The 25,753-nt window shown below is 47.0% G+C and overlaps 1 protein-coding gene across 13 annotated transcripts in view; it reads right to left on the reverse strand.

The window, feature by feature from the left end:
* Window positions 1-1,956: 1,956 nt before the first annotated feature.
* Window positions 1,957-25,753, reverse strand: part of POPDC3 (popeye domain cAMP effector 3) — a 42,150-nt gene continuing 18,353 nt past the window's right edge. For 12 of the 13 annotated variants that reach the window (XM_085880533.1, XM_085880537.1, XM_085880534.1 and 9 more), the window contains 3 exons: window positions 16,539-16,647; window positions 12,674-12,928; window positions 7,710-8,489 (listed from right to left, as the gene is read on the reverse strand). In XM_085880533.1, the coding sequence (XP_085736659.1) occupies window positions 8,244-8,489; window positions 12,674-12,928; window positions 16,539-16,647 (610 nt within the window). In that variant the 3' untranslated portion in view covers window positions 7,710-8,243. Of the gene's footprint in view, window positions 4,501-7,709; window positions 8,490-12,673; window positions 12,929-16,538; window positions 16,648-25,753 lie in introns of those variants that run through there. The other variant, XM_085880532.1, reaches the window with a different exon arrangement.

Raw genomic sequence — 25,753 nt, forward strand, 5'->3', positions numbered from 1 at the left:
AAGTCCACCGAGCTTATGTGAGATGCAACTTAACATCCCATTCAACGGATGACATGACGCACTCATTGATGCTAATTCCCGAGGCCTGCTTGCGCACCTCGAGTGTGATAGTTTATAGTCGAGATGGGAATCAAATGCAAACTATGAAGCTCAAAGGCAAGTCTGCTACCACTCCGACATGTCCTGATCTTCGCCTCTGGGAGGTTTTTTTCTCAAGGAAGTGTATGGTACCTTGGAAAACGTGTTCACATTTTTGTGAGTTACACGTTGGTTGTGAAAACATGTTTCAGGCTCTGATGCAAGTAATCGCTGCTTTTGAGACTGATAATAAAATAACAGTGAATAAACAAGTGCTGATGTCTCAGTGCTTTTTGTCACATGGTAGTGGTGTTGAGCTCCACACAATCAGCAGTAGGAACACCAACAACAGGTCTCAAATGCTTAAAGGTTTGAATCCATCCATCCATCCATCCATCCATCCATCGGGACCATACTCTGTGCAGAGCGTTGGTGCTGCCGAAGCAGTCTCCTGGGCTATTGGGCACAATCCTGGACGGGTCGCCACTCCGACACAGGATACCAGCAAGCGGGTACTCATTTTGCCGACCTCGAAAGGATAACAGGCAGAGTCAACCCCACCTGGTATTAATTCAACAGCCGAGGGGGGTTTGAACTCAGGATTCTAGGATCCCAAGCCCACCACTCGAGCCATTAAGCCAACACCAGGCATAAAGGTTTGAATGAATCCTGGATAGGTCGTAGGATGTGGAAAATCTCTCTGAACATCTTACGGGAATTGAACCCATACCAGCACGGGCAATGAAATAACGCCTTACCCACTTAACCACCCCGAGACACCCAGTTTGTCTTTCTTTTGTATTGAATGTCGAGGCTCACTGAGGAGCTAGAACATAGAATGGATCACGAAGTCACAGAACAAAAGGAGCAGTACAAAGAGAGGGAAACACCAACAGCGGGGTTGAGGGATAAAATAGGAGACTTGGAGAAACGAGGGATGTGGGGAAGAATGAGTGGTCGGGGAGGACACAAGGAGTGGGCAAGATGGTTACAGCCACAAATTCTCAGGAAGGAAAAACTGGAAACTTGGAAAATTGTGGGCTTGGGGAGAGTTAATGGAGGTAGAAAAGATCATGGTCATGCACTCACTTTATTTGCCATGTGAGTTATTGGCAAACAAACGAAAAAATTAATCTGTTCACAATCGGCTCATTTTTGGAATTTGAAAAAAATTGAAAATTAGGATTTGGAATTTTACACTGCATTTTAAAAACCAAGTAGAATTGGGAAATAAATTTAGAAATGCTCCGTTCACGTCTGGCTTATTACCCGAATTGTGTATATTGTGGGCCGGGGTTCAGGTGAGAAGACCACCAAGGGGGGAAGCTATCTCGGGTTCCCACCAGACTCCCCAGAATTGCAGGCCGTCGCACACGGACAATTCTGTGACATGGCAGGTCGCTAACCGACCGTGAACACCAATAACTGAACCATGTGACTTGGTCCTCCATCTAGTTTATCTGGTTACCTAAACAATAATCATGTGATCTAATTACCGGGGGACATGCTCTCGGTACTCCTTGTCCGAACTGGTTCAGCTGCAGCCGAGCGACACTGCCAAGGACGTACCGGCTAAAAGGAACGAATCGTTGGGAAGAAAGTCTCGGCTCGGTTAGGATATGGACCATGCTGGATCAATGAAAGAAAAGACAAAAACGAGCTGGGAACATTACTACAAAAGATTTATCAACAGGCAGGCAAGGAAAGATATGTGGCACAGTGAATGTTGTTTATTGTTGTCTGTAAGCAGGGATAGGAAGAAATGTGTGGTGCGACAATAATACAAGCAACTTACAAAAGCAGACACAGAGCAGAGTTATCCCGATATAATTCTTGTACACTCTTAACTTAAACGAGGACAGGCGCCATGACACACACACACACACACACACACACACACACACACACACACACACACACACACACACACACACACACACACACACACACACACACACAACCCGATGAAGAGGAGTTAATGAGAAGAAAGAGGAGAGGAGATGAGGCTAACGGTCTCTCAATACCTTGCACGATTGCCTGACCATGCCACCAATATGTTTTGGGGGGATGCTCCGCAAGGCAATACCTCCCTGACAGTGGCACGTCATCTCCTACTTTGTGGCATTTCAAGCAGCTAAGCGTCGAGCCAGAGAATGGAGTGTGACGGACAGGCGTGAAGGAAGGACTTTGGGCGGCGTCAGAAGGCAGCAGGTGGAGGAAGGCGGAGTCCGGAGCAGTGGGCGGAGAAAGGCGGAGTCCGGAGCAGTGGGCGGAGAAAGGCGGAGTCCGGAGAAGTGGGTGGAGAAGGTGGAGTCTGGAGCAGCGGGTGGGGAAGGCGGAGTCAGCAGACGAGGAACGCTCAGCAGGTAAGACGACGACGGACAGCCCCGCGACCCATCCTTTTATAGATCCTGTGGTGCGGGCGGGGGTGACGACCCGAAGCGATGTGTCATCACCCGAATCGGGCGTTCTGGTTGGGCCCAGCCAACACACAGGCCGGCCGCCATGACTGGAAGCAGCTCCACTTTACTTCCGGCCAGATGGTTCCAAGCTGCGGAATCATCTCGATCCGAACACCGTGACACGAATCGCCTTGCACCTAACCCCCGGGCCGTCCACGATGACCGGCGGTCAGCGCCAGTCAACGCGCTGTCTGAAAGCCATGTGGCCCGAGCCGTACAGCACGCCTCTGCCTGGCTGCAGCCTCACCGGGCGGAGAGGAGAGAGGACGTTCGCCGTCTACGGGAGACACCCACGGCCGCGGTGGTCAGTGAAGACTGACGATAAGATGCTATGGTAACACATGCGCAGACCCGAACAAGATGTGTGCCATTCGCGCTCCGCTCCGTGTGTTATAATAAACTACCCTGGGGCTACGCGTGGGTCCGCCGCCATTGAGCATGCGGTCATTTATCAAAGGTCGTGGTGTGCGCGGTGACACAGCGCGGTCGTGTTGGTTATGCTCCTGGTCTCGGCATGGCATTCCTGCATCGACGCGGTCGTGTTGGTTTTGCTTCTAGTCGCCTGAACAGTGGATGGGGGGTTATCGTTGCGCTGCACGTGCTCAGTGCAGCGCTGGCATTTATTGTTGGCTTCTACTGCTGCCCTTGGTCTTCTGTGAGGACGCATTATTTCGTGAAGGGTACGGCCGTGGTTTTCTAAAGGTGGGTGTCCGAGTGGAGTGCCTGCTGGCCTCGCGTGAGGACCCATTGCTTGGATTTACCCCAGGAATAGTGACAAACAATAGGAATGAGTTCAGCGATTTTAATCAGACCTAACTGAGATTTGCACAACACACTATCCCGTTGGTCCCTTCCTTCTTGTCTAATGGGTCAATCTGAATGTATATTAATGAAATAACTGTCTGGGGACCACTGTATGTTGGATGCTATTGGTGTTGGAGAATTTGCGGTTCCCAGAACTGCAAGAATATTTTCATCTGTTGTAACTTTTCTTTACTTTTTGAAGAGTTTGTCCTCTGGCTTGACGTAAATGTAATAATTGTATGGTTCTGGAGTTGTGAGAAAAAGTTGGTGGAAGTGGACGGGTGAGCGGGAGTAGGGTTGGAGGTAGGGGGTGGGGGGGAGGTTAACACTGTGACTTGATAAAAAGTGGGGGGTTGGTGGTGGTGGCTTGTTTAGCTGCTTTGCTAAACAGTATTGGGGAGGGGTGAGGGCTACAGCCCCCACAAATCCCAAATTCTCAATCCGCACCTCATATTTATACATCCACAGCTTTTGCTGTCACCATTGAAGCTCAACAGCTTACTCTGTTTTTCCAAAGCAAAAGCTCCCACAAATGACATTGTTATTAATAATAATTATAATAATAATAATAATAATAATAAGAGTTCCCTTCATGGAACTTCAATGCAGGCCATTAGGCCCATCAAAGCCCGCATTAATAATTACAAATCTATTATTGTTTGTGCGTGCTCTATCCTTTTAAAATGCTGAGGACCAAGCAAAGAAGCAAAGAAGCAGCACACACCATTATTAAAGTCTTTGGTATGACTCAGCCAGGGTTCAAACTTCTGAGCTCCCACACTCAGAACAGACACGCTCTAACCATTGTACACCACCGAGGCCGGTTTCATTGTGCAGCATATCATTGGTGCATATCTTTAGAAGGCTATTTTATTGACTAACCCTAACCATTACATAGAAGCACACTGAAAAATACCACTAAGCCACTCGTTTTTGAGGTTCTTGAACTGTAGAACTAGACAAGGACTTCTGATGGAAAAGTATGGGTTTAAGTCCCAGCTACAGCAGTTGCTAACTTGTCACTCACTCTCCGTCCCAGCTGTGCATTATCTCACAAACATTGGTGGACCGCAGTCCTCAAGCGAGCGATGCAGAGCTCACAGGTGGGGCGTGTCAGGAGAGACAAGTGGAGCGAGCCCCACCTTCTTGTGCGTCTCTGCAAAAGTATAGAGCAGAGAGGGAGCGAGAAAGAGAGAGAGAGAGAATGTTTGTAACTGTTGTCATCCTGGATTGGAACATTCCTTTGCATTGCATTTGCTATATATGTCAGTACGAGGGAAAAATTATGTTTCCTTCGATATTGAGGACTCGATGCAGGGAATTGAAGCTTATTGTGTTACACGAGTTCAGAAAGGTTTAAAGGAAACCTGGACTTGAATGAAACTTTTTTTTTCCCCATGAATTTCCCAGTAATTTTGTGTTTTTGTGCAGGCGGCTATGTCTTCTCTTTGTGGAGAGGCATGATCATGCGCATTTCACGGCCAATCATGGATCCACAAAGGTGACACATGGGTGCCTTCATCAAAATTACTGGAAAATGCACTGAAGTTACATTTGCTGCCCAATGGTCAGACCTCGAGTTGAGTCACGAGTTGCAGGAGTTCTGATTCTCTGGTTGGGTGTTGAATTGTCTCGAATCACACGTGTGTGCCAACCTCTCAATGTGGTCACCATGCCTCACAGCGTTTTTCTCGAGTCAATCTGTTACCCATCTTGTTTGCTGTAATCCCCCCCTTTGAGGGAGATGTGATTTAACATGCAGGGTGAAGTGGGGCAAACTGTGACAATAAGCATAGCGGGACTGCTTTATAAATCAACCGAGTGAGCGAGTGCCACATCGAGTGACTGTATTGTACTGCGATGCAAATCTACCGGACAAAGTCTGACCTTTGTCCAAGACAGAAGTTCATAGTCTTCCAAAACATTTAACCTCAATGTTTTTTTTTTTTTTTCTTTCCTCCAATTTTCACTTCTCCAAATATTTTGATTGGTGTTCAAATTAAAGCTTCTGTTAGGCCTGGCCATCTGGTTTGTGAAAGACTGGGAGAAAACAAACAAAAAAACACTCCATCACCCCCACAAGAAGCTGGGAATAATTGTAGCCATTAAAGAAGTGTTGGTAAATAAAAAAGTGGTTTTATTCCTTGCAAAAAGTGGATGTTATTCAAGAAGCATTTCAATATTTTTGCGGGAACATGATAGGGGGCAATGGGTGTAAAACAGACTAATTATGTAAAACATGTTCAGCATAAATGTGTGGTTTCTGTGTAAAAATTGAAAGGATGCGTCCAAGAGCTGATAAACATGACCCCTTCCCACCGTAACGTGTCTACAAACTCATCCCCCTGCCCCCAACGTAATCCCCTAAGTCGTTCCTTTCATAATTTGTGTGCTTCTTTGAAGTGAATTGTTTGCAGCTCTGCGAACCAGCAAATGATCCCTCCCTCACCTCCCCCAAGGAAGGCAAAAGTCAGGACTTGCAACCATGTGCCAGGGTTTGATATACATCCATGCTGGCAAGCACCCAGAACTGGCCTCCAAAGCCAGCTGCCGACTGGGAATACTCCGGAGTGCAAAGTCCTTCCTTTGCACAACTGAGCTCCTGACCACATACAAAGCTTTCGTCCGCAGCCTGATGGAGTGTTGCTCTCCCCTCTGGGCTGGTGCTCCTGCCTCTCACCTTTCTCGGCTCTACGCTGTGGAAACCAAGGCATTTAGGATCATTGGTATCTCCCGCGATGAGGCCGAGTGTTTAGGTCTCTCACTTTCTCACCGCAGACAAGTCAGTGGTCTTTTTCTTCTACCATCTCCTCTCCGGTCTTGCCCCTCCCCCCCCGCTTTGTCTGAGATATGTCCTCCCCCCCCCCCCATATTTCCGCAGGGCGCTTACGGTCCGCCAGCAACCCCTTTCTGGTAAAATTACCAAAATCACGAATCACTGCTCACCTTCACTCTTTCATTCCTCTTTTTTCCTGCCTTTGCAACAAACTCCCTCACTTTCTTCAATCCCACTCTTCCCTGCAAGTCTTCAAAACAGTTATTCACTGCCATCTCTTATCTTACCCCCATCCAAAACCATGATTTTTTTCTACCCCCACAAATCCACCCCAAATCCACCTCCTTCAAATTCCCTGCTTTCCTTCTTGAAAGTCCCTGTAGTGTCCATCTTGTTTACCCCGTGTACCCCGCCCCATCCCTCTCCCTTCCACAGATTTTCTCTTGTCTCTGTTCCCCACTGTTTTTTTTTCCTTCCCTCTCCCACCCCCCCCCACCTCATCTCCTGCTCCCCTTGTGCATTTCTGTGTGTTCGCTCTCATACGAGCCTCTACAGTGTATACAAAAACAAATAACAAAAAAAAAACTGTTTGAGCTGCCTGAACCCACTCGGAACCACAACTGTTTGAACCGCTTGAAACTGCTCGTAACCACAAATGTGGTGCAAATGCGAGCAAGGTCATGAGGTAATAAAAGCCGAGAGGTAGAGACAGAATGTCAACAGTCCAATGAGGCAGTTTGGTAGAGCAGTTCTTACTTCAGTTTGAGAGTGCAGTTGAGTGAACATGCAGAGAACGGGGAGTGGAGACAGTTCAACAGAGTGTTGAGAGTCGGGTGGAGTCCCACAAAGCCCAGTGAGTCTGACGCAGCATTACAACAAGAGAACCAGTGACGCCTTCCAAGCGCATGTGTGCTCGAGAGGAGTCTGGCCATGGTCCTGCTTGACAAGTGTCCAACTCTATCGTCCCTCTCTGTCTCTGTCTCTCCCAAACCACGACACCCCCGCACAAGCATTATGTGGGGACAAGGTTTTTCTCTGTCTTGTGACCTATCCCTGTCTCACTCTTCATGGTGTGACTGAATAACATATCGCATAAGCCGTCACAGTTTTTTTGAGCACATGGAGAATTTTTTTATTGTGTACAGAAAACCATCCATGTGTGCCTTCCTTGTTCTCCTTACCCATTTTTCATTATTAATAAACCCCATTCTCTCACCACTGGCATGTTGGCATGGTGCGCAGTTCAGAATTGGGAAATTATGACCGCGGTGTGAGTCAAACTCACGTGTGTTGGGAATTGGTGCCAAACCGAGCTAGGAGGGTTAAATGTACGGTACGTTTCCCTGGGGTTCACGCTCGGCCCCAATCCTTTTTGAACGGGGAAACTACTGTAGTTGACAAGTCTCAGAGTTTCTGTATGTCAGGTACCGAAGAAAAGATATGTTCGGCTTTCTCAATGGACGGTCTCTCACGACCATCCGTAGCTAAATTGGTGATCGTCCAGGTGGAAGATTTGACCTCATGTCCACCGCACGGTGCACCGTAACAATATTATACTCTAACAATAAGGAGTCAAAGAAATGCACTACTTTCTGATCAACATATGCATTTATTCGAGCGTTTATGTGCAGTCACTGTGCCATTTCCAAAAACAGGCAGATAATTGCAAGGGTAGTGTGGATGCACTCCAATGATCATTTAGCAACCTTAAGATACTCCACTACTTTCCACAATCAGTATTTCCTTGTTTGTAACTGTCATCAGTTCAAGAGAGATAGAGAATTGGGTTTCGCTCAGTTTATCTACTGACCACGCATGACACAGTGAATGTCGTCAAAAAGTAGGTTTTCTTTTTAATTTTAAAAAGCTTAAAGGACAGGTGTGGTGTGTACTCTATTTATTGTGTGCAATGGTAGGGTGACTGAAGTTTCATGAAACAGAGGCTGCAACATTTGACGTTACCTTCTAACTATCAAGGAAAACCATTGTGTTCCCAACGGGAACACACACACACACACACACACACACACACACACACACACACACACACACACACACACACACACACACACACACACACACACACACACACACACACACACACATATCCAAACTAGCCTCTATCACTTCAGATATTCATTTGAATATTCGAGTAGTGAACCAGCAATGTCACCATACTCGTCAACGGACAAGCTGTCCAAGTCCTCACCCTCGTAGGGAGATCGAGTTTCATGGGGACGTTGCACCTCAACGGGAGGATGTTGGCTAGCCAGTGAAGGTGGCTGATTGGCTGAAAAGCGTTGGAAGGGAAGATGTTGTTTAGACACAGGCTGTAAAAGAGGTGGAGCGACCCCCAATAGATGTCCATCCTGTGATTGGACAGAATATGCACACTTGGTTTAGTACATAATATGATGAACAAACATTATCAATTTGCTCTGAATGATCAATGAAGGCTAAGAAATGGGGATCTTGATTTCTCTTTTGAGAAAACAGGCAAATAAACAAGTGCTCCAGTTTATGACCATCTTTTTGTATACATGGTCAAGGCTCATGAAAGAGCTGGAACAGAATGGAATGGAACAAAATGGAAAGGGGAAAACACCAACAGCAGAGTATATTTGTGAGAGTGAGATCAAGGGAAGGGGAAGAAGGACACATGGGGTGAACAAGGAGAGAGACAGAGACAGAGACGGAATAGGAACAAACCAACCGACCGACAACTAACAAACGAAAAGCGGTGAGGGAGAGGGGGGAAATCACAATAACCTGGAAAAAGGGGAGTGCTTCATGGGAATGGGATCATTTTGGGTAGAAGAGAAGAGTATGGATGGGGGATGACCTGAGGTAGTGGTGAACAGCAAATGTAAGCATCCTTCACATCCCAAGCTGATGATCCCCAAAATGTAAAACAGCTGTCCTTGGATTGTTTATTTTAACGTACGCAATGTACATAGCTGCAATACCACACCTTTAGAGGGTGCATGACATGTATGCTCGTTGTTTGTTTGTTGGAAATATTCGTAACATCTATGGAAAAAGAAATTGGAAAAAAGACACTCCGTACTATTCAAATAAATGGATCTATCCAACTCAAGACGGAAAACTTGCAAATTTACATCTTCTTATCCAAGCTGCTCTTGATCACATATGAGGCTTTCAGTGGATGTGATGGAGTGTCTCACTTTACGAGTATGATAAATCCTCACTGCATGGAAAGTCCAAATACAACAAATGCAAACTCGAGGATTTGGTTACGTACAGTGCCGATAGAAAGTCTACACCCCCCCTTTCAAAAATTTTCACCTTTTGTTGCCTTGTCGCCTGGAATTAAATGACATTAAATCAGACATCTTCCACATTTATTTGCACATCGTAACCCACAACTTCCAAATGAAAAACAAATGATACAAATTTCAGAAAATGAATTTAAAATACAAAACTAGAATATCTTGGTTGGATAAGTGTCCACCCCCCTTTATCTATCTATAATTCCAGCAGTGTATGTGTGTGTGTGTGTGTGTGTGTGTGTGTGTGTGTGTGTGTGTGTGTGTGTGTGTGTGTGTGTGTGTGTGTGTGTGTGTGTGTGTGTGTGTGTGTGTGTGTGTGTGTGTGTGTGTGTGTGTGTGTGTGTGTGTGTGACCGCTGTTTCTCGACAACCTCTGGTCCGATCCAATTGAAACTTGCCAGGTATATTGTTGGGGACCTGAGGATGTGCCTTTTCAAGGTTTGATATTAATCGGACAAGTGCTTCCCAAGTTATGGCCATTTATTTATCAAACCAATGGGAAGACACGTTGTTGAGTGGGCGTGGCCGATGGGGAAGGGAAGCTCAGCCGCGTTCCCCATTACGGGTTACAACGTACGGGCTTCCGGAGAGTGATGACTTCGTGTATTCTAATAATTTCTCGATTTCTTATGCGCATTTATAGATAAACACAATGGCCCAAGTTATGATCGTTTTCATATTAGACGGTGTATAAATTTTGGGAACATGAGAGTACTGGTATGCTCCGAACCAGGAAGTAAATTTTTTCTCTCTCTTCTCTTCTCTTTTTGTTTTTCCTTGCCACGACATTGCGAAAAGGTAAAATACGTTGGCGCTAATTGAATAATTGGGGATTAAAAATAAATTGCGAATAATATCGAACTTCCGGGTCACGTACGTACGGGCACGTGAGAGCGAAGAAACGGCCTGTGTGGTTTATTTATTTATTTATTATTATTATTTTTTTTTTTACGGGCACGTACTAGTAATAGTAATTGTAAATGAGCTCAGGTGTAACCAATCACCTTCAAAATCACACACCAAGTTAATTAGCCTCCACCTGTGTTAAATTGCAGTGATTCTGATTACCCTGTACTCACGAAGCGAAAAGCAGGGTGAAGCGATCGGTCGCGTCTGTGTGCTGTAAGTATGGGTCAAGTGGTACAGGTGCCATCTTGGAAAAACTGAGAAACTTTGCACCTCGACATCTTCGAAACCACTCCGTGGAAAACATTTTACACACGGCTCATTGTCAAGTACTCCTTATAGGGATAGGGAATAAGATGTTTTAATGATGATGTCATCGGTGCCTTCATTATGACGTCATAATTCGAAAAGTGCAAAGCTTGATCCGGTCAGTATGAAAAAAAAATTTCTCTGCAATCGTTGGTCCGATTGACATGAAATTTTGATCCTAAGTGCGCCTCCTCCTGTAGGAATTTACAATGTCATAGGTCATGTGGTACAGGTGCCATCCTGGAAAAACCAATAAACTTTGCACCTCTATAATCACCAAAACCGCTCCATGGAAAAAAAATTGAAACATGGCTCATTGTCAAGTACTCCCCATGGGGAATAAGATAAGTGAATGATGACGTCATTATTCGACAAGTGCAAAACTTGATCTGGTCAGTATGAAAAAATTTTTATCTGCAATTGTTGAAACCGCTAACCAATCAATGCAAAAACTTTAACGCATAGATCAACTACCCATGGGAAATATAGTTTGATAAAAGTGACATCGGTCACTGGTGTGGCGCCATATTGGAAGAAGAAGAAAAAAAAAAAAGAGTTCGCTTGCACCAAGTCCTTCTCAAGATTGCGCAGGGTATGTATTCTGTGAATACCATCCAGTTTCAGAATAAAATCAGCTGTTCCTGGAGGTTTCCTCTGCTGGGTAGTGCATTTCACAGCAAAGACAACCATGAGCACCAAGGAGCTTTCAAAAGACCTCCGGGGTTAAGTTTTGGAAAGGCACAGATCAGGGGATATGTATAAAAATATTTCAAAGGCCTAAGATATCCCTTGGAAGCACAGTCACCAATCATTAGGAAGGGGAAGGCGTATGGTACCACCAAGACCCTGCCAAAATCAGGCCGACCCTCCAAACTAGATGACCAAGCAAGGAGGAGACTGATCAGAGAGGCCACCAAGAGGCTAAAGGCAACTTTGAAAGAGCTACTTGGCAAAGACTGGTCACTGTGTGCATGTGACAACGATATCCCAAGCACTCCACAAGTCTGGCCTGCATGGTAGGATGGCAAGAAGGAAGCCATTACTCAAAACAGCCCACAATGAGTCCCATTTGAGGTATGCAAAAAAAAACACTCCGGAGATTCTGAAGCCATGTGGAAAAAAGTTTTGTGCTCTGACGAAACCAAGATGGAACTTTTTGGCCGAAATGCAAAACGTTACGTTTGGTGCAAACTCAACACAGCATATCACCCAAAAAACACCATCCCTACTGTGAAGCATGGTGGTGGCAGCATCATGTTATTGGGATGTTTCTCATCAGCAGGGACTGGGGCACTTGTCAGTATAAAAGGGAAAATGGATGGAGCAAAATACAGAAAAATCCTTGAGGAAAACCAGCTACCCTCTACAAGAAAGCCGAAATTAAGACGGAAATTCACCTTTCAGCTTGACAACGACTCGAGCACACAGCCAAAGCTACACTGGAGTGGCTAAGGAACAAAAAGATAAATGTCCTTGAGTGGCCCAGTCAGAGCCCCAACCTAAATCCAATCGAAAATCTGTGGCATGACTTGAAGATTGCTGTCCATCAATGCTCCCTATGCAACTTGACTGAGCTTGAATAGTTTTGGACAGAAGAATGGGCAAATATTGCCCAATCAAGGTGTGCAAAGTTGGTAGAGACCTATCCCAACAGACTCACAGCTGTAATTGCTGTTAAAGCTGCTTCCACCAAGTTATAACTCAGAGGGGTGGACACTTATCCAACCAACATATTCTAGTTTTGTATTTTTAATTAATTTTCTGAAATTTGTGGAATTTGTTTTTCACTTGGAAGTTGTGGGTTACGATGTGTTAGTATTGGTGACATTTTATTATGTCACTAATACTAATACCAATGACATTTCGTAATGGAAATGTGACATTTCATTTTGTAAAAAAAGTGGAAAAAGTCTGATTTAATGGAATTTAATTCCAAGCTACAAGGCAACAAAAGGTGAAAATTTTGAAATGGGGTGTAGAATTTTTATAGGCACTGTATATTTCAATCGTCACAAAGAGAATATTTTCAACGTAAAAACACTTTCTCACCATCAGGAGCTCCAGGCATGACAGGCGGATGTCTAGTGGAATATTTTGCGCCATTCCCCTGGCATCAGGCCCCAAGGCATCCGGACTTGCGGCTGCCCATGCCTGGTTGTGTACCGCACTCAGCTTGTCTGCAACATCATGTGCCGTGAGGACTCCCATGATATTGGAAAGGAATGAATCTTGTGTTAACAAAGCACGGAGGTGAGACAGTGGCCAGCTGGCCACTTTGCAAGGCTGGTCAGCAGTTATGGTTACCTGAGCAAAAGAAAAGTACAGGAAATATTTCTTCATCTTCGAGGTGAAGGTTGCACGATTACAGCAAAGGACTATATAATGAAAGGTGGCAGGACACTTATTATTAAAAGGAGTGTCGTGTGTGTGTGTGTGTGTGTGTGTGTGTGTGTGTGTGTGTGTGTGTGTGTGTGTGTGTGTGTGTGTGTGTGTGTGTGTGTGTGTGTGATGCCATTTTCGAAAGGGTTCCTGCTGTTGTACAGATATTCAATGGTAAATGTTGGAAAGCTAAAAACACTTGGTTGCATTTGAAATATTTTTTTTCAGCGGTCGAGGTTTTCTCAACGGTTCTTATATGTTTTTTGAATGCTGAATTTAGAAATGTATCATTTCACTCAATCAGGTCAAGTTTTTATGCTATCTCAATTTTAAGGAAAAAAATAATCAATTTTTGTTTTTTTAATTAGCATTTTTTACATTCAAAATCAGACTTGCATTGACAGAAAATGTACAAACTATACATATAATAACACACAAGTACACTTAATGTGGAAGAAAGTGCCTTCTCAATTACTTTCATTTCAATTTCAGAAAAATATAGATAAATCGTTGTTTCTGGCAACACCCAACTTCAGTCGCTCCAGCAGCTGCGTTTTCCTTCATCTTTTTAATGTTGAATTTCACATTAATGGTACTTGTGCGTCATTTCATATATAGTTTGTACATTTTCTGTCAATACAAGTCTGATTTTTAATCTAAAAAATGCGAATTAAAAAAACAAAAATTTTGATTATTTTTTTTTCCTTAAAATTGAGATAGCATAAAAACTTATGCCTGGTGTTGGCTTAATGGTTAGGGAGGAGGGCTTTGAATCCTGGGATCCTGAGTTCAAATCCTGCTCGGCTGTTGAATTAATACCAGGTGGGGTTGACTCTGCCTGTCATCCTTCCGAGGTTGGCAAAACGAGTGCCAGCATGCTGGTATACTGTGTCGGAGTGGCGACCCGTCCAGGATTGTACCCAATAGCCAAGGAGACTGCTTAGGCAGCACCAACGCTCTGCACAGAGTGTGGTCCCAATGGATGGATGGATAAAAACTTGACCTGATTGAGCGAAATGATACATTTCTAAATTCAGCATGCAAAAAACATATAAGAACCGTTGAGAAAACCTAGACCTCTGAAATGACGCAGACCAGTGTAATCAATAAACTTGGAACATAAATTTGGGTCTGTTTAATCACTGAAATGCCAGTTTTAAAAGCCCGTCATTCCGGGAGAGAAGAGTGTTACGAATTTGGGAATTCGATCGCACACAACATTCAGGTTCCTTTAGTCAGTTATGTCAATAAGTGCTTGTTCCCGAGATAGTTCACCTTCCATTGTTTAATGGGCAGAAATCGATTAAGTGCGCTGCGAGATTCAATTTAATAGTTAGGGAGCGATCATAACACAATGGAGACGCCCCTCCCCCCTCTTCTGCGAAGAGGAAGAAGAGCCCTCCCGTCCCGTGATTCATGACGTCAACAACTCCCTCCCACCCGTGGTTGAGCGGGGGATGGAGCACGAGGGGATGAGTCCCGCCGGGCGCGGGGGAGGGGGCGGAGAAGGATAAAGAGGAGATCCTTTCTTTGTTCGGGTTCGAGTCCTGTCGGGGTTGTTCAGTACAGTAGAGCTTCGGCTTCTGCTTGGCTCGGGTTAGGGTTGAGGCTTTTAGTAAGCTTTTTGCTTCGGCTGGCTTTTAGCAGGCCTTTGGGTTCTGCTTGGGAGGGTTGAGACTGTGGTTGAGTAAGCTTCTTGCTCTGCTTGGCTCGACTTGGTTCTTGGGGAGTAGTTGTTCAGCAGGCCGTCGGGACCTGCTTGGCTCGGGAGAGCTTCAGCCACAGCTTGGCTCGGGTGGAGACTTTTTGGAAGGGAGTTGAGCCGGTTGCTCGGCTCGAGCTGCTGGTGGTGGCTTCTCTGGCTTGGTTCGTCGAAGAGAGTCGGCTGTTTTTTTGTTCATCGGAAGAGAGTTGAGCTGGTTGCTTGGCCAGCTCTTCTTGGTTCGTGGAGCTCTTTGTTCTCCGTTTGGTTCCCGGCTTGGTGCGACTCATCGGCCTCATCTTGGAGGTGGTTCCTCGGGGAAGCGGCGCATCGACGGGAAGGATCGGCGCCTAGTCTCACCAGCACGCGTTGAGAAGCACGGTAGGATTCGCTGGAGCTCGGGAAGGATCGCGGCACACGGCGGTTGGGTCCAGCTCGCTCTCGCTGGAGCCCGGGTCCAAACAACTTGAAGACCACACGAGGTGGAGAGGTTCGAGATAGGTCCTGGGTTTTGGCTCACCTGTCCTCCGAGCTGGAGCCCGTTATTAAAGGCCTCAGCCACCAGTTCTTGGGTGTGTGTGTGTGTGTGTGTGTGTGTGTGTGTGTGTGTGTGTGTGTGTGTGTGTGTGTGTGTGTGTGTGTGTGTGTGTGTGTGTGCGCGCGCGCGCGCGCGCGCGTACGTGTGTCCGTGGGCTCGTGTCTACTAAGTAGTAAAAACTGTTAAGTGATTGTGTAGAGCGGTTGTAGTTCTCCTGTCATACGTGTTTTGCCTTGTTTAATTGCATACATGCTTTATTATAATAAATGTCCTTGTGTGAATGTAAACCTGTTCGTTGCGTCCTTTCCCTCCATTGAACCGCCGTATTGCATTCGGAATATAGTTGGTTTTTAAATAGCCGATAAAGTGATCGGGTCCAATGGGGCTGCGCGATAAATACCCCGCTCGGTTATCCCTGAACGAAGCGAGCTGCTGAAGCGGCTCGTTTCCAAGCGGCCTCGTTGAGGTACAATCTCTCGGTTATCTACTCGCGCGATTAATTAGGTAAATCGAAGATTCGGCGATCGGACCCTGTAACGCGCGGGTAAAATACGGACAAGGTTGTGGTGTGCTTAAAACACACCCGTGGCTGGTTTTCGGCGTTGATCTGGAAAGCCGCGACTGGATTGTCCGTTCGGTGGGCGAAGCGGCTGCTATTGGTTAAACGCGGTCGTTCGCACGCCGGCGGGCGGAAATCTGTAACAAGAGGAAGGAGCAGGGCTTAGAGCTCTAATGTAGCAGTTACAATGGTACAACAGCAGGAGCTCTTTCAAATAAAACGAGAGAGACACTGATGTAGTACACAAAATTATATATAGAATACTTCTCGAAGCAATTGTTATTTGATGTGCTGCACTCATTACAGAGTGTTGGGTGCTGCCGAAGCAGTTTCTTGGCAAGGGTTATACGGGGTGGTTTACCATTGCTTTTCCAGCATTGTTTATTCGTGCTTTTTCCTTTTTAATGATGAGCATCAAGCAAGGATGCAGCATGTACCATTTTTAAAGTCTTTGGTCAATTTTAAAGTCAATTGACATTTGACATAAAATTTGTTAAACTATCAATTAAGTTTTTCTATTGTACAATATTATTCTTCATGATACATTCCAATCTCCCCAAAATTGCTCCATCAGCTCATGGCTTGAACAGGTGAAGCCTTATTTTGGGAAATATCGATTGTTCTCAGCACTCATTTGAGATAGTGTGTGCAGTAGGAAACCTATGTGGGCATTGGCTATTCACCGCAAATTAAACATTAAAACATGGTGGTTTATAATATAGGTTTGACATTACACCTGGAATGTTGCCAACTCCTCAGGGTTTAAAGATTCCCATTCGGGAGAATCCAAGAACTGGAACGACTCCACTGAGTGAAGAAACCTCCCTCCTGACGTCACTCGAGCACTGCAGGTAAGAAGACATCCATTGAGATAGTATATAATATGTAGGCATGGCTAATGTAGTCATAAATGTACACCAGGTTGATTGTAAATAGGAATGGGCACACCATGCTACACAGCTTTTCCATTGGCATTTAGACATGACTTTTGTGCAATGAAATACTGATGAGCACTGGAGCAGACTGTGGTTTTACTGAAGACTCCAACCCAGGACCTGATATATATTGTTGCGGACCTAGGGTCGGGGGCGAGAAGACCACGAAGGGGGAGCGGGGGACCTACCTTGGGTTCCCACCAGACTCTCTGGAATTGCAGGCCTCAGCACAAGGATAACTCCGTGACGTGGCGGGTCATTAATCTACCGTGAACGCCAATAACTCAACCACGTGACTTAGGGTCCTCCGTCTAATGATTACCGGTTACCTAATGATCACATTATTTAATTACCAGGGGACACACCCTCAGTACGCCTTGTTCAAACCGGATCACCGTACCTGATCAGATACTGCCAAGGACGTACCGGCAAGAAAAACGGATCGTTGGGGGATAACATCCCAGCTTGGGAAGGATACGGACCATGCTGGACCAATGAAGGAAAAAATGAAAACGAGCTGGAAACATTTCTATACAAGCATTTATTTACAATCAAGCGAGGAAAGGTATGTGGCACGGTGAATGGAGTTTATTATTATTATGTACAGCAGGGATAGCAAGGAATTCGTGAGGTACGACAAAAGGCAAGTAATTTACAAAAGCAGACAAAGAGCAGACTTATCCCGTTATATCTTCTACAATCTTAACTTATGCTATGACAGGCACCATCACACACACACACACACACACACACACACACACACACACACACACACACACACACACACACACACACACACACACACACACACACACACACACACACACACACACGGAAGATTAGATAGTCCTCCTCTGCTCTCTTTCTTTCTAATGACCTCGCAATACCTAGCGTGGTTGGCCGACAACGCAACCCAGTACGCTCCGTGGGATGCTCCGCTTGAGCGATCCCACCTTAAGAGTCGGCACGTTATCCCCTGCTTAATCACTTTGCTGGGTGCTCCGCACTGGTCCCGGAAGAACGTCAGTCGCACACCAACCCCGAGTGTAGGTGCAGCGACAGGCAGATAACGAGGAGTGGTGAAGAGAGAACGGAGAAAAGAGGCGAAGGAGGGGACGAGGCAGTCAGGCCAAAAAAAGAGCAGAGAGCGGATGGCTTCGCGATCTGCCTTTTTTAAGCCCCGGGCGAAGGGTTGGGTGACGACCCGAAGCGACGCACCGTGACCCGAATCGCGCTTCCTTATTGGGCCATGGCGGTCATTGACCCACCCTGCCAGGCCCATGGGGCCGAAAGCGGTCTCATGCACACATCCGGTGCGATATGGCCCGGACCCTCGTGCTGTCCCCCGCGACCGCTGTCCCGCCATGTTCTGGTGACTGGACGAGGGTCGTGTCGGTCCGGCACCCCCATCTGTCTCCGCACCATGCAGTCCGAGTGGCCTGGGCTGTGCAACGCACCTCTGTTTGGTGGTGAACTGCATCGATGCAGAGGTGCGAGGAGGCACGGGATGATTTTTCTCGTGTATGGTAGATGTTGGTGGTTGAGGTGGTGAGTTTTTGGTGAGCGAAGGTTGAGCAAGATGAGGCGCTGTTGTAAATTGGCACGCACATCTGAATGAAAGGGCGCGCCATGCGTGCGCCGGGCAGCGTCGTTGTTCATGGTGATTCTCTCACAGGTGGCTGCTTGGGTGCTGTGCTTGACTTGATTTCGACCATGGATAAAAGGAAAGGGTTGAAATGGAAATCAGGATTGAAGATAGAGATATAGTTATTAGAGCGAGCTATTAGACCCACGCAATGCACTTCGTCCCGTTAACCCACCAGACATGAGGGGAAGATCTGACTGCACGAAGACCAACAAAATAACTGCCCGGGGATCACTGTATGTTGGGTGCCATTGCCTTAGAGGCAGGTGATTTTGCATAACCGCAACTATATATATATATATATATACACATATATATATATATATATATATATATATATATATATATATATATACATATATATATATATACATATACACATATATATACACATATATATATATATATATACATATACACATATATATATACATATACACATATATATATATATATATATATATATATATATATATACATATATATATATATATACATATACACATATATATATATATATATATATATATACATATACACATATATATATATATATATATATATATATATATATACACATATATATATATATATATATATATATATATATATATATATATATATATACATATATATATATATATATATATATATATATATATATATATACATATATATATATATATACATATACATATATATATATATATATATATATATATATATATATATATATATATATATATATATATATATATATATATATATATATATATATATATATATATATATATATATATATATATATATATATATATATATATATATATATATATATATATATATATATATTTACATGTATATATATATATATATATATATATATATATATATATATATATATATATATATATATATATATATATATATATATATATATATATATATATATATATATATATATATATATATATACATATATACATATAAATATATATATATATATATATATATATATATATATATATATATATATATATATATATATATATATATATATATACACATATATATATATATATATATATATATATATATATATATATACACATATATATATATATATATATATATATATATATATATATATATTGTTGCGGTTTTCGCGCCCGCCGGCGTGCGACGGCCACGCAACTCGAATCGCGGCACGTCGCCCACCGGACGGACAATCCAGTCGTGACCCTCTCGGACTAACGCCGGGAACCAGTCACGGGTGGACCTTTCGGTCTCACCGCGATCGAGCCAATCAGCCCCCGCGTGGGATAGGGTTGCTCGCCAAATTCGAACTACCTAAGTACCCACGCGGAGGGTAGACCGGGCGATCGCACCTCGCCGCAGGTCGACTTCGGACACGGGCCACTTAAGCGACCCGTTCCGTACTATCAGAATAACCGAGCGGTGTTATCGTCGACCTCGACGGTTCGATTAATTATCGGGCGTATTCAGCCCACTACCAACCCTTTACGTGAAGCAAGATGGGGGTTCAATGGGGAAAAAGACGAAGCGAAGCGGGAAACAGTTCAACAATAAAGCACGTTTATTCTCGGCACACGGGAAGCACACAAATACAATTCCACCAAATGCACACAAAAAAGAAAACACAATTCCATTTACATAAAAAGCAAACATAAAAGTGAAAACACAGTGCAGAGCTAATTCCGACTACCGAGCACACGGCAACACTTATACAATTCTACTTCACAGACGGCGCCGACAACACATACCCAAAACCAAGGAAAAGAAATACCCTCAAGAATGAGGTAGGCCTGGGGCCGAGACCTGGTCGGGCCTACCCGTCTGGTGATGAGACGCGGAGCGGCGATGGCCCCGCAACCCGCGGGCCTCGTGGACAGTGCCTGGCAGGGGGTGGGAACGGGGCCCCCTTGGTCGCACTATCTCAGCGCGGGGGGAACAGGAGGGGTTGCTGATGCTCGGGGTATAGAGGATCTTTATTATCTGCGCGACGAGCGTCTCCACCTCGGCCAGGTCGCGCTGCCGGCCTCCCAGGGGTGCGCAGCTCCTTGCACGACGCGAGCACCCTTCGTCCGACTCGCCGCCTCTCCACAGCTCGTCCCCTCCGTTCCGACTCTCCTTCGCCTCGTTCCGACCTTTACGACTCCCTTCTTCCTCGTTCCGACTTCTTACTCCTTCCGACTCCTTCCTTCCTCGTTCCGACTTTTACTACTCCTTTCTTCCTCGTTCCGACTTCTTACTCCTCCTTTCTCTGACGAACACCGTCCTTTTATCCCCCCGTAACTTCGCCTTTGACCCCCTCCCTTTGACCTTTCAACTCGCTCCCCATTGGCCCGACAAAAAGTGGGCGTGAAGGCTTTTTGATCCACAAATTTGCATATATCGATCGCCCTGGGGGCGGGGCCAATTCGCCCCTCGCTCACCGATTGGACGGCAAAAAGTGGGCGTGTGTCGTTTTGGATCCGTTTTTGAAGCAGAAAATCCGTGATTTTGTACACGCTGTTCAACGTGCGCCCTACACGAGTCCAGCATCGGTGCCCATGAGTGGCGCGAGATGACGGTGATGCGATGGTGGCGAGTTGTGACGGTAAAGGTCGTGGCGGTTGTGGTGAAGCGGTGGTTGTGGTCGGTGGTTGATGTTGTGGTTGTGATGGTGGCGATTGGTCCAAAATAAAGATAGTAAAAGAAAAACGGCTATCCTGAAGAGTCGCAGCACGTATAAATGACATGTATTCCCACTAGACAACGGGTTTGGGCCTAACTACACATGCACTTACCGAGATACCTCACCTAAGGGACCTGAATGGTGGTTTGCGAATCTGGTAACCACAACACTACCCCCTTCCCTTTTTACAGACTCGTCCCGAGTCGTCAAATTTTCGTGTGCCATCATGTGTAGTTTTCCCCTAGTACATTTTACCTACGGATCCCTGAGTGCGACATTCATGGTATTCGTGTCCCCAAAATAAATAACCTGAGGGCTGCGTAACTATCTAAACAAACTCACTCACACGGACGACTTAAATAAAATTGCCGGCGCTAAGACATACATGCCGGGGGCGCACTCATATTTACAGTACATCTTAACCTTAACTTACAAATTTTACACTAAACCATGGCCCAGGATCATTGAACTCTGCAAAAGAAAGCAGTTAGCAGGGAGCCAGGCTGCCCACATGCAGTCTCTGACTCAAACAATGCAGGTGACAGGGAACGTGGCTGGCTGCTCACACGCAGTCCAAGGCCTTCCTTTTTGAACTGAACTCAGTGAACCACAACGGTGCTTGGGCCGCACAAACGTAGTCTCCGTGCCAGCTCAAGTGGCACACGCAATGAGCACAACGAATGGATGCATGAACACAAACACGGTGCACGGGCCGCCACTGCAGGCCCGTGCTGTAGCTGCCAACAGGGCAGTTCTTGCAGCTTGCAAACTGTTGCCTTGCGGATCCTGGCGCACATGGAAATGAACAGGGGGGGGGGGAAAGCAAAAATTGAACGGGGCTGGTGAACGTGGGCAGTGGGCATGGCATGGCAAAGGTGAGCAGGCAAACACAGCCCGCAGAAGAAGGCCGCTGCAGGCAAACACAGCCGGCAGACAAACTGGCCGGCACAGGCCTCGAAGAAAAACAGCCAGCAGCTGAACTGGCCGGCACAGGCCTTGCAGCACACAGCTGCCGATGATCCAGCCGGCACAGGCCTCGCAGCAAAACAACAGCTGCCGATGAAGTTGGCCGGCACAGGCCTTGAAGAAAAACAGCCAGCCGGCAGATGAAGTGGGCCGGCACAGGCCTTGCAGCAACACAGCCAGCAGATGAAGCTGGCCAGCTTTTGCCGTTCAGTGGAGGTTGGTGGAGGGAGTGCGGTGGTGCTGGCCACTTGGAAGGCGGGCTCGGACCTACCTTCCTGTCTCCCTCCCACCTATCGCCTTTGCCTGTCACTGTACATACCCACTCCCTTAATTTGTCAAACCCCAATTTAGCCCCAACTTATTTTTTTTGTTGTTTTTATTTTTACTTACCCACTATAAATCGTCCCCTAACCCCCTTTATCGTCCTTGTTCGGCTAACCTATCCTGTCACCTAGCCTACTCCCAACCCCTACGTTCCCTTCCCGGAGGGGAATAAGGGAGAGCTAGCGTCCTGTGTCGAGGCCCAACGAAGCCTCAGAATGGCCTCCCCAGAGTTCGGCGATCTAACCCAAAGTGGGTCCAGCGGCCCACAACGACAGCGAGGGGATGGATGGTGCGGAGGGGTACATCTCCTAATCTACCCTAACCATTTAACTGTTAAACTACCCCGGGGCTTTCAACAAGCGCCTCTCGCTTAAACTATTGGTTCTAACAACCCAGATTCCCGTCGCCTGTGTTGGTGTCCTCACAATTTCGGGCCTCGCCCCCCCAATTTTCTCTCCGTGCCCTCACACGGTCTCCTGGCTGGGACACGTGGCTCCCTTTGGCAGGCACGACCCTCTGCCGAATCTCCCGCTATGGCACCCCCGGGCACTACACTGCCTCCGAGCCTACCAGCTCCCTAACACCGGGGAGTGCCCCCCATGGCACCTCCCCTGAAACGCACACGTGGCAGGCCGGCCTCCCGGGCCCCTTTCCGAGGGTCACCCGTGCCCACTGCACTGCCCACGCGGCTAATGGCGCCCCGGGCCCCCGCACCAAGCAGGCGCACCCGTGCCCACTACTCTATCCCGGCCCCCCATGGGCCCTTGGCCTACCGCGGCCGACTAGCCTGGTGCCCGGGGTACCCACTCAGCGATACTCACCTTTCGCAGCCACGCTCCCAACCCGTCAACAGGGCTCCTGCACCCCTCCAAATGGGTCTCGAGCCTACATTCCCACCAACAGCAAAACGACCTCCATTTTTCAATTTGACTAACCCAGCTAACTCACTTTATACTGACCCCGGGGTCCCTTGGGCGGGAGTCACTCCTCCCCCCAATCACTCATCGCACCATGCATTCCCCATTCACTCCACACACACAGACCCGCTGGCCTCACTCACTCACCATGTACTCACCTCACAACTCACCAACTCTTCAACACACACACCACTGAACTCTACCATCCTTCTAACTACATCCCCTAACTAACTCGTGCTCCCACGTCGTCCCTTAAACTACAGCACGTTCCTTTTAACACTACGTAGCTAAGCTACGTCCCCACTACACATTCACCAGTCTGTCCGTCTCCTAACTCAAAAATTCATTTTATTTCCCAACCTAAATCTGGCTACAATCCCTCTAACTAATCCATTCCACGGACTCCATGAGGACTTACCCCTGCCCCATGAAGTCGGTCTAACTAAGCTAACCCTTCCCCCTAACTAGTTTCCATCCTGTGCCCAGGCCAAGGGGGTCTTCCACCCCTTGCCCAGGAATCCTGTACACCCGAAAGTGAGGCTTGCTTTTTTTTTTTTTTTCATTCGCAGCACCTGCGCAGCAACTCAGAGCTCGCGCACTTTGCACCTGCCCGTGACGTCATGCAGCTGCACGTGTTCCTCGTCCCTCCTTGGACGGGACCATCCGGCAGAGATACCCCTCCTGCCGGATTCCAACCCCACGTGCAGCCATGACGTCACCGTGCGCATAAAAAAAAAACAAGCCCCACGTTTCGAGGGGTTCCCCACGCGAACACATGTGCTTTGCCCGTTGGAGCTTAACACACGATCGCGTGGAGAACCCGTCCGGTCCAAATCCATTTACCTGCCTAAACTTTGTCCGTCCGCGGGATCGGCAAATCCATCGCGTGCGTTTCCGGACCGGGACTTCACTCTCGCAAGCGAGCACGTGGCGGTCTCGTGCGTTGCACAGCACGAACCGCGTGCTCACTGCTGGGCGAACCCGGCACGGTCCTCGAAACAACTACAGCCGCTACTCGGCTTTCTCTCCTCTGTCGCCGTCTCCGTCTCCATTCCACACACGCATACCTGCGTGTCACGACGCACACAGTCCACACCATCACATTCACACGGGGAGACGCGGCTGCGTGCTCCCGCATGCCAACCGACATCTCCCTCTCATACCGCTCTCTCACACACACGGTCTCCCTGGCACACAGCGACCTTGCACACGGCCGTTCACTCACGCGTGCCTCACTACTCACACAAACCATACTACTCACACGTGGTGCTCCATTCACTCGCGCGGGGGAACTCACCCGCGGTGCCTCGCCCACGCACGCAAGTGCACTCAACCGCTGTGCCTCATCCACACACCGTGCCTCACTCATACACGCGGGGGCACTAACCCGCGGTGCCTCACTCACACTCCGTGCCTCATCCACACACGGCGTGCTGGGAAGCACGTACTCCGGCACCATCGCCACCACACCACTCACACACGGGGTCGCTTCCACACACGGTGCCGCACTCACACCTTGCACCACACACACAGGGACAACCACACTGGGGATTTGTGTCCCCACAAGGGTCTCCGGGGCCTCTACACCCCCCAAGCTCTCCGTGCACCCGTCCACAGCACTCGTCCCCTCAACCTCGCAAAGCACGACCGAACTCACCTGGTCGTGACTCGCCTCAAGGGGGCATACTCCCTCCCCTCGTTCCTGGAGGAGGCCATCCCGCTGCTCGCACCGGGTCCCTGCACGCTCCGCGAGCTCAACCCCATTGTCCTCCACTACCTCCGTGTGTGCGTGCGCGTCACTTACCCCGTCTTCATCGTGTAGTCTTCCCTCTATTTTTTCTGTCTCCCGTGTCTCTGCCAACTCTTCACCCTTTACCTCCCTTGTCTCAACTATTATTTCTGTTGTCGTCACCTCGTGTCTCGTCTCACACGTTTTGGTCTCCCCATTTAATTTTTCCCTTTCGGTCATCGTCACGACCCTCGCCCAACACGTTCCACGAATTATTTTTTCACCCGCCTCCACCGCGGGCCTGTCAGCCGTTGCACCCCCACCCAGCTCGTTTGCTCCCACACGTGGAGTCGCCATTTTGATCTCCCTGGTCATGGCCTTCATGCCCGCCTGCAGGCATCGGCCCATGTTCTGCGTCTCACCCCGCAGCTCTTTCATTTCTTCTTTCATGTTTGCTTCCATTCCGTTTATTTGCTGTGTATTCGCATCCATCGTCGTTTTCACTTCATTTGTATTTGTATCCATCTTTTCATCCATTTTTTGTGTATTCGCATCCATCTTTTCGTTCATGCCTTTCATTTCGTTCTTCATATTCGCATCCATCTTTTCGATCATTTGTTTGTTCATGCCTTTCATTTCGTTTTTCATTTCATTTGTCATTGCCGCATTCATTTGTGCCAGCATGGTGAATAGCTGGGCCATGTCGGATGCACTCAAGTGAGCCGTTTCGGCAGGGG

Source organism: Eptatretus burgeri, chromosome 5, assembly GCF_056783735.1.
Source record: "Eptatretus burgeri isolate ZD-2024b chromosome 5, Ebu_testis_v1, whole genome shotgun sequence".
NCBI lineage: Eukaryota > Metazoa > Chordata > Myxini > Myxiniformes > Myxinidae > Eptatretus > Eptatretus burgeri.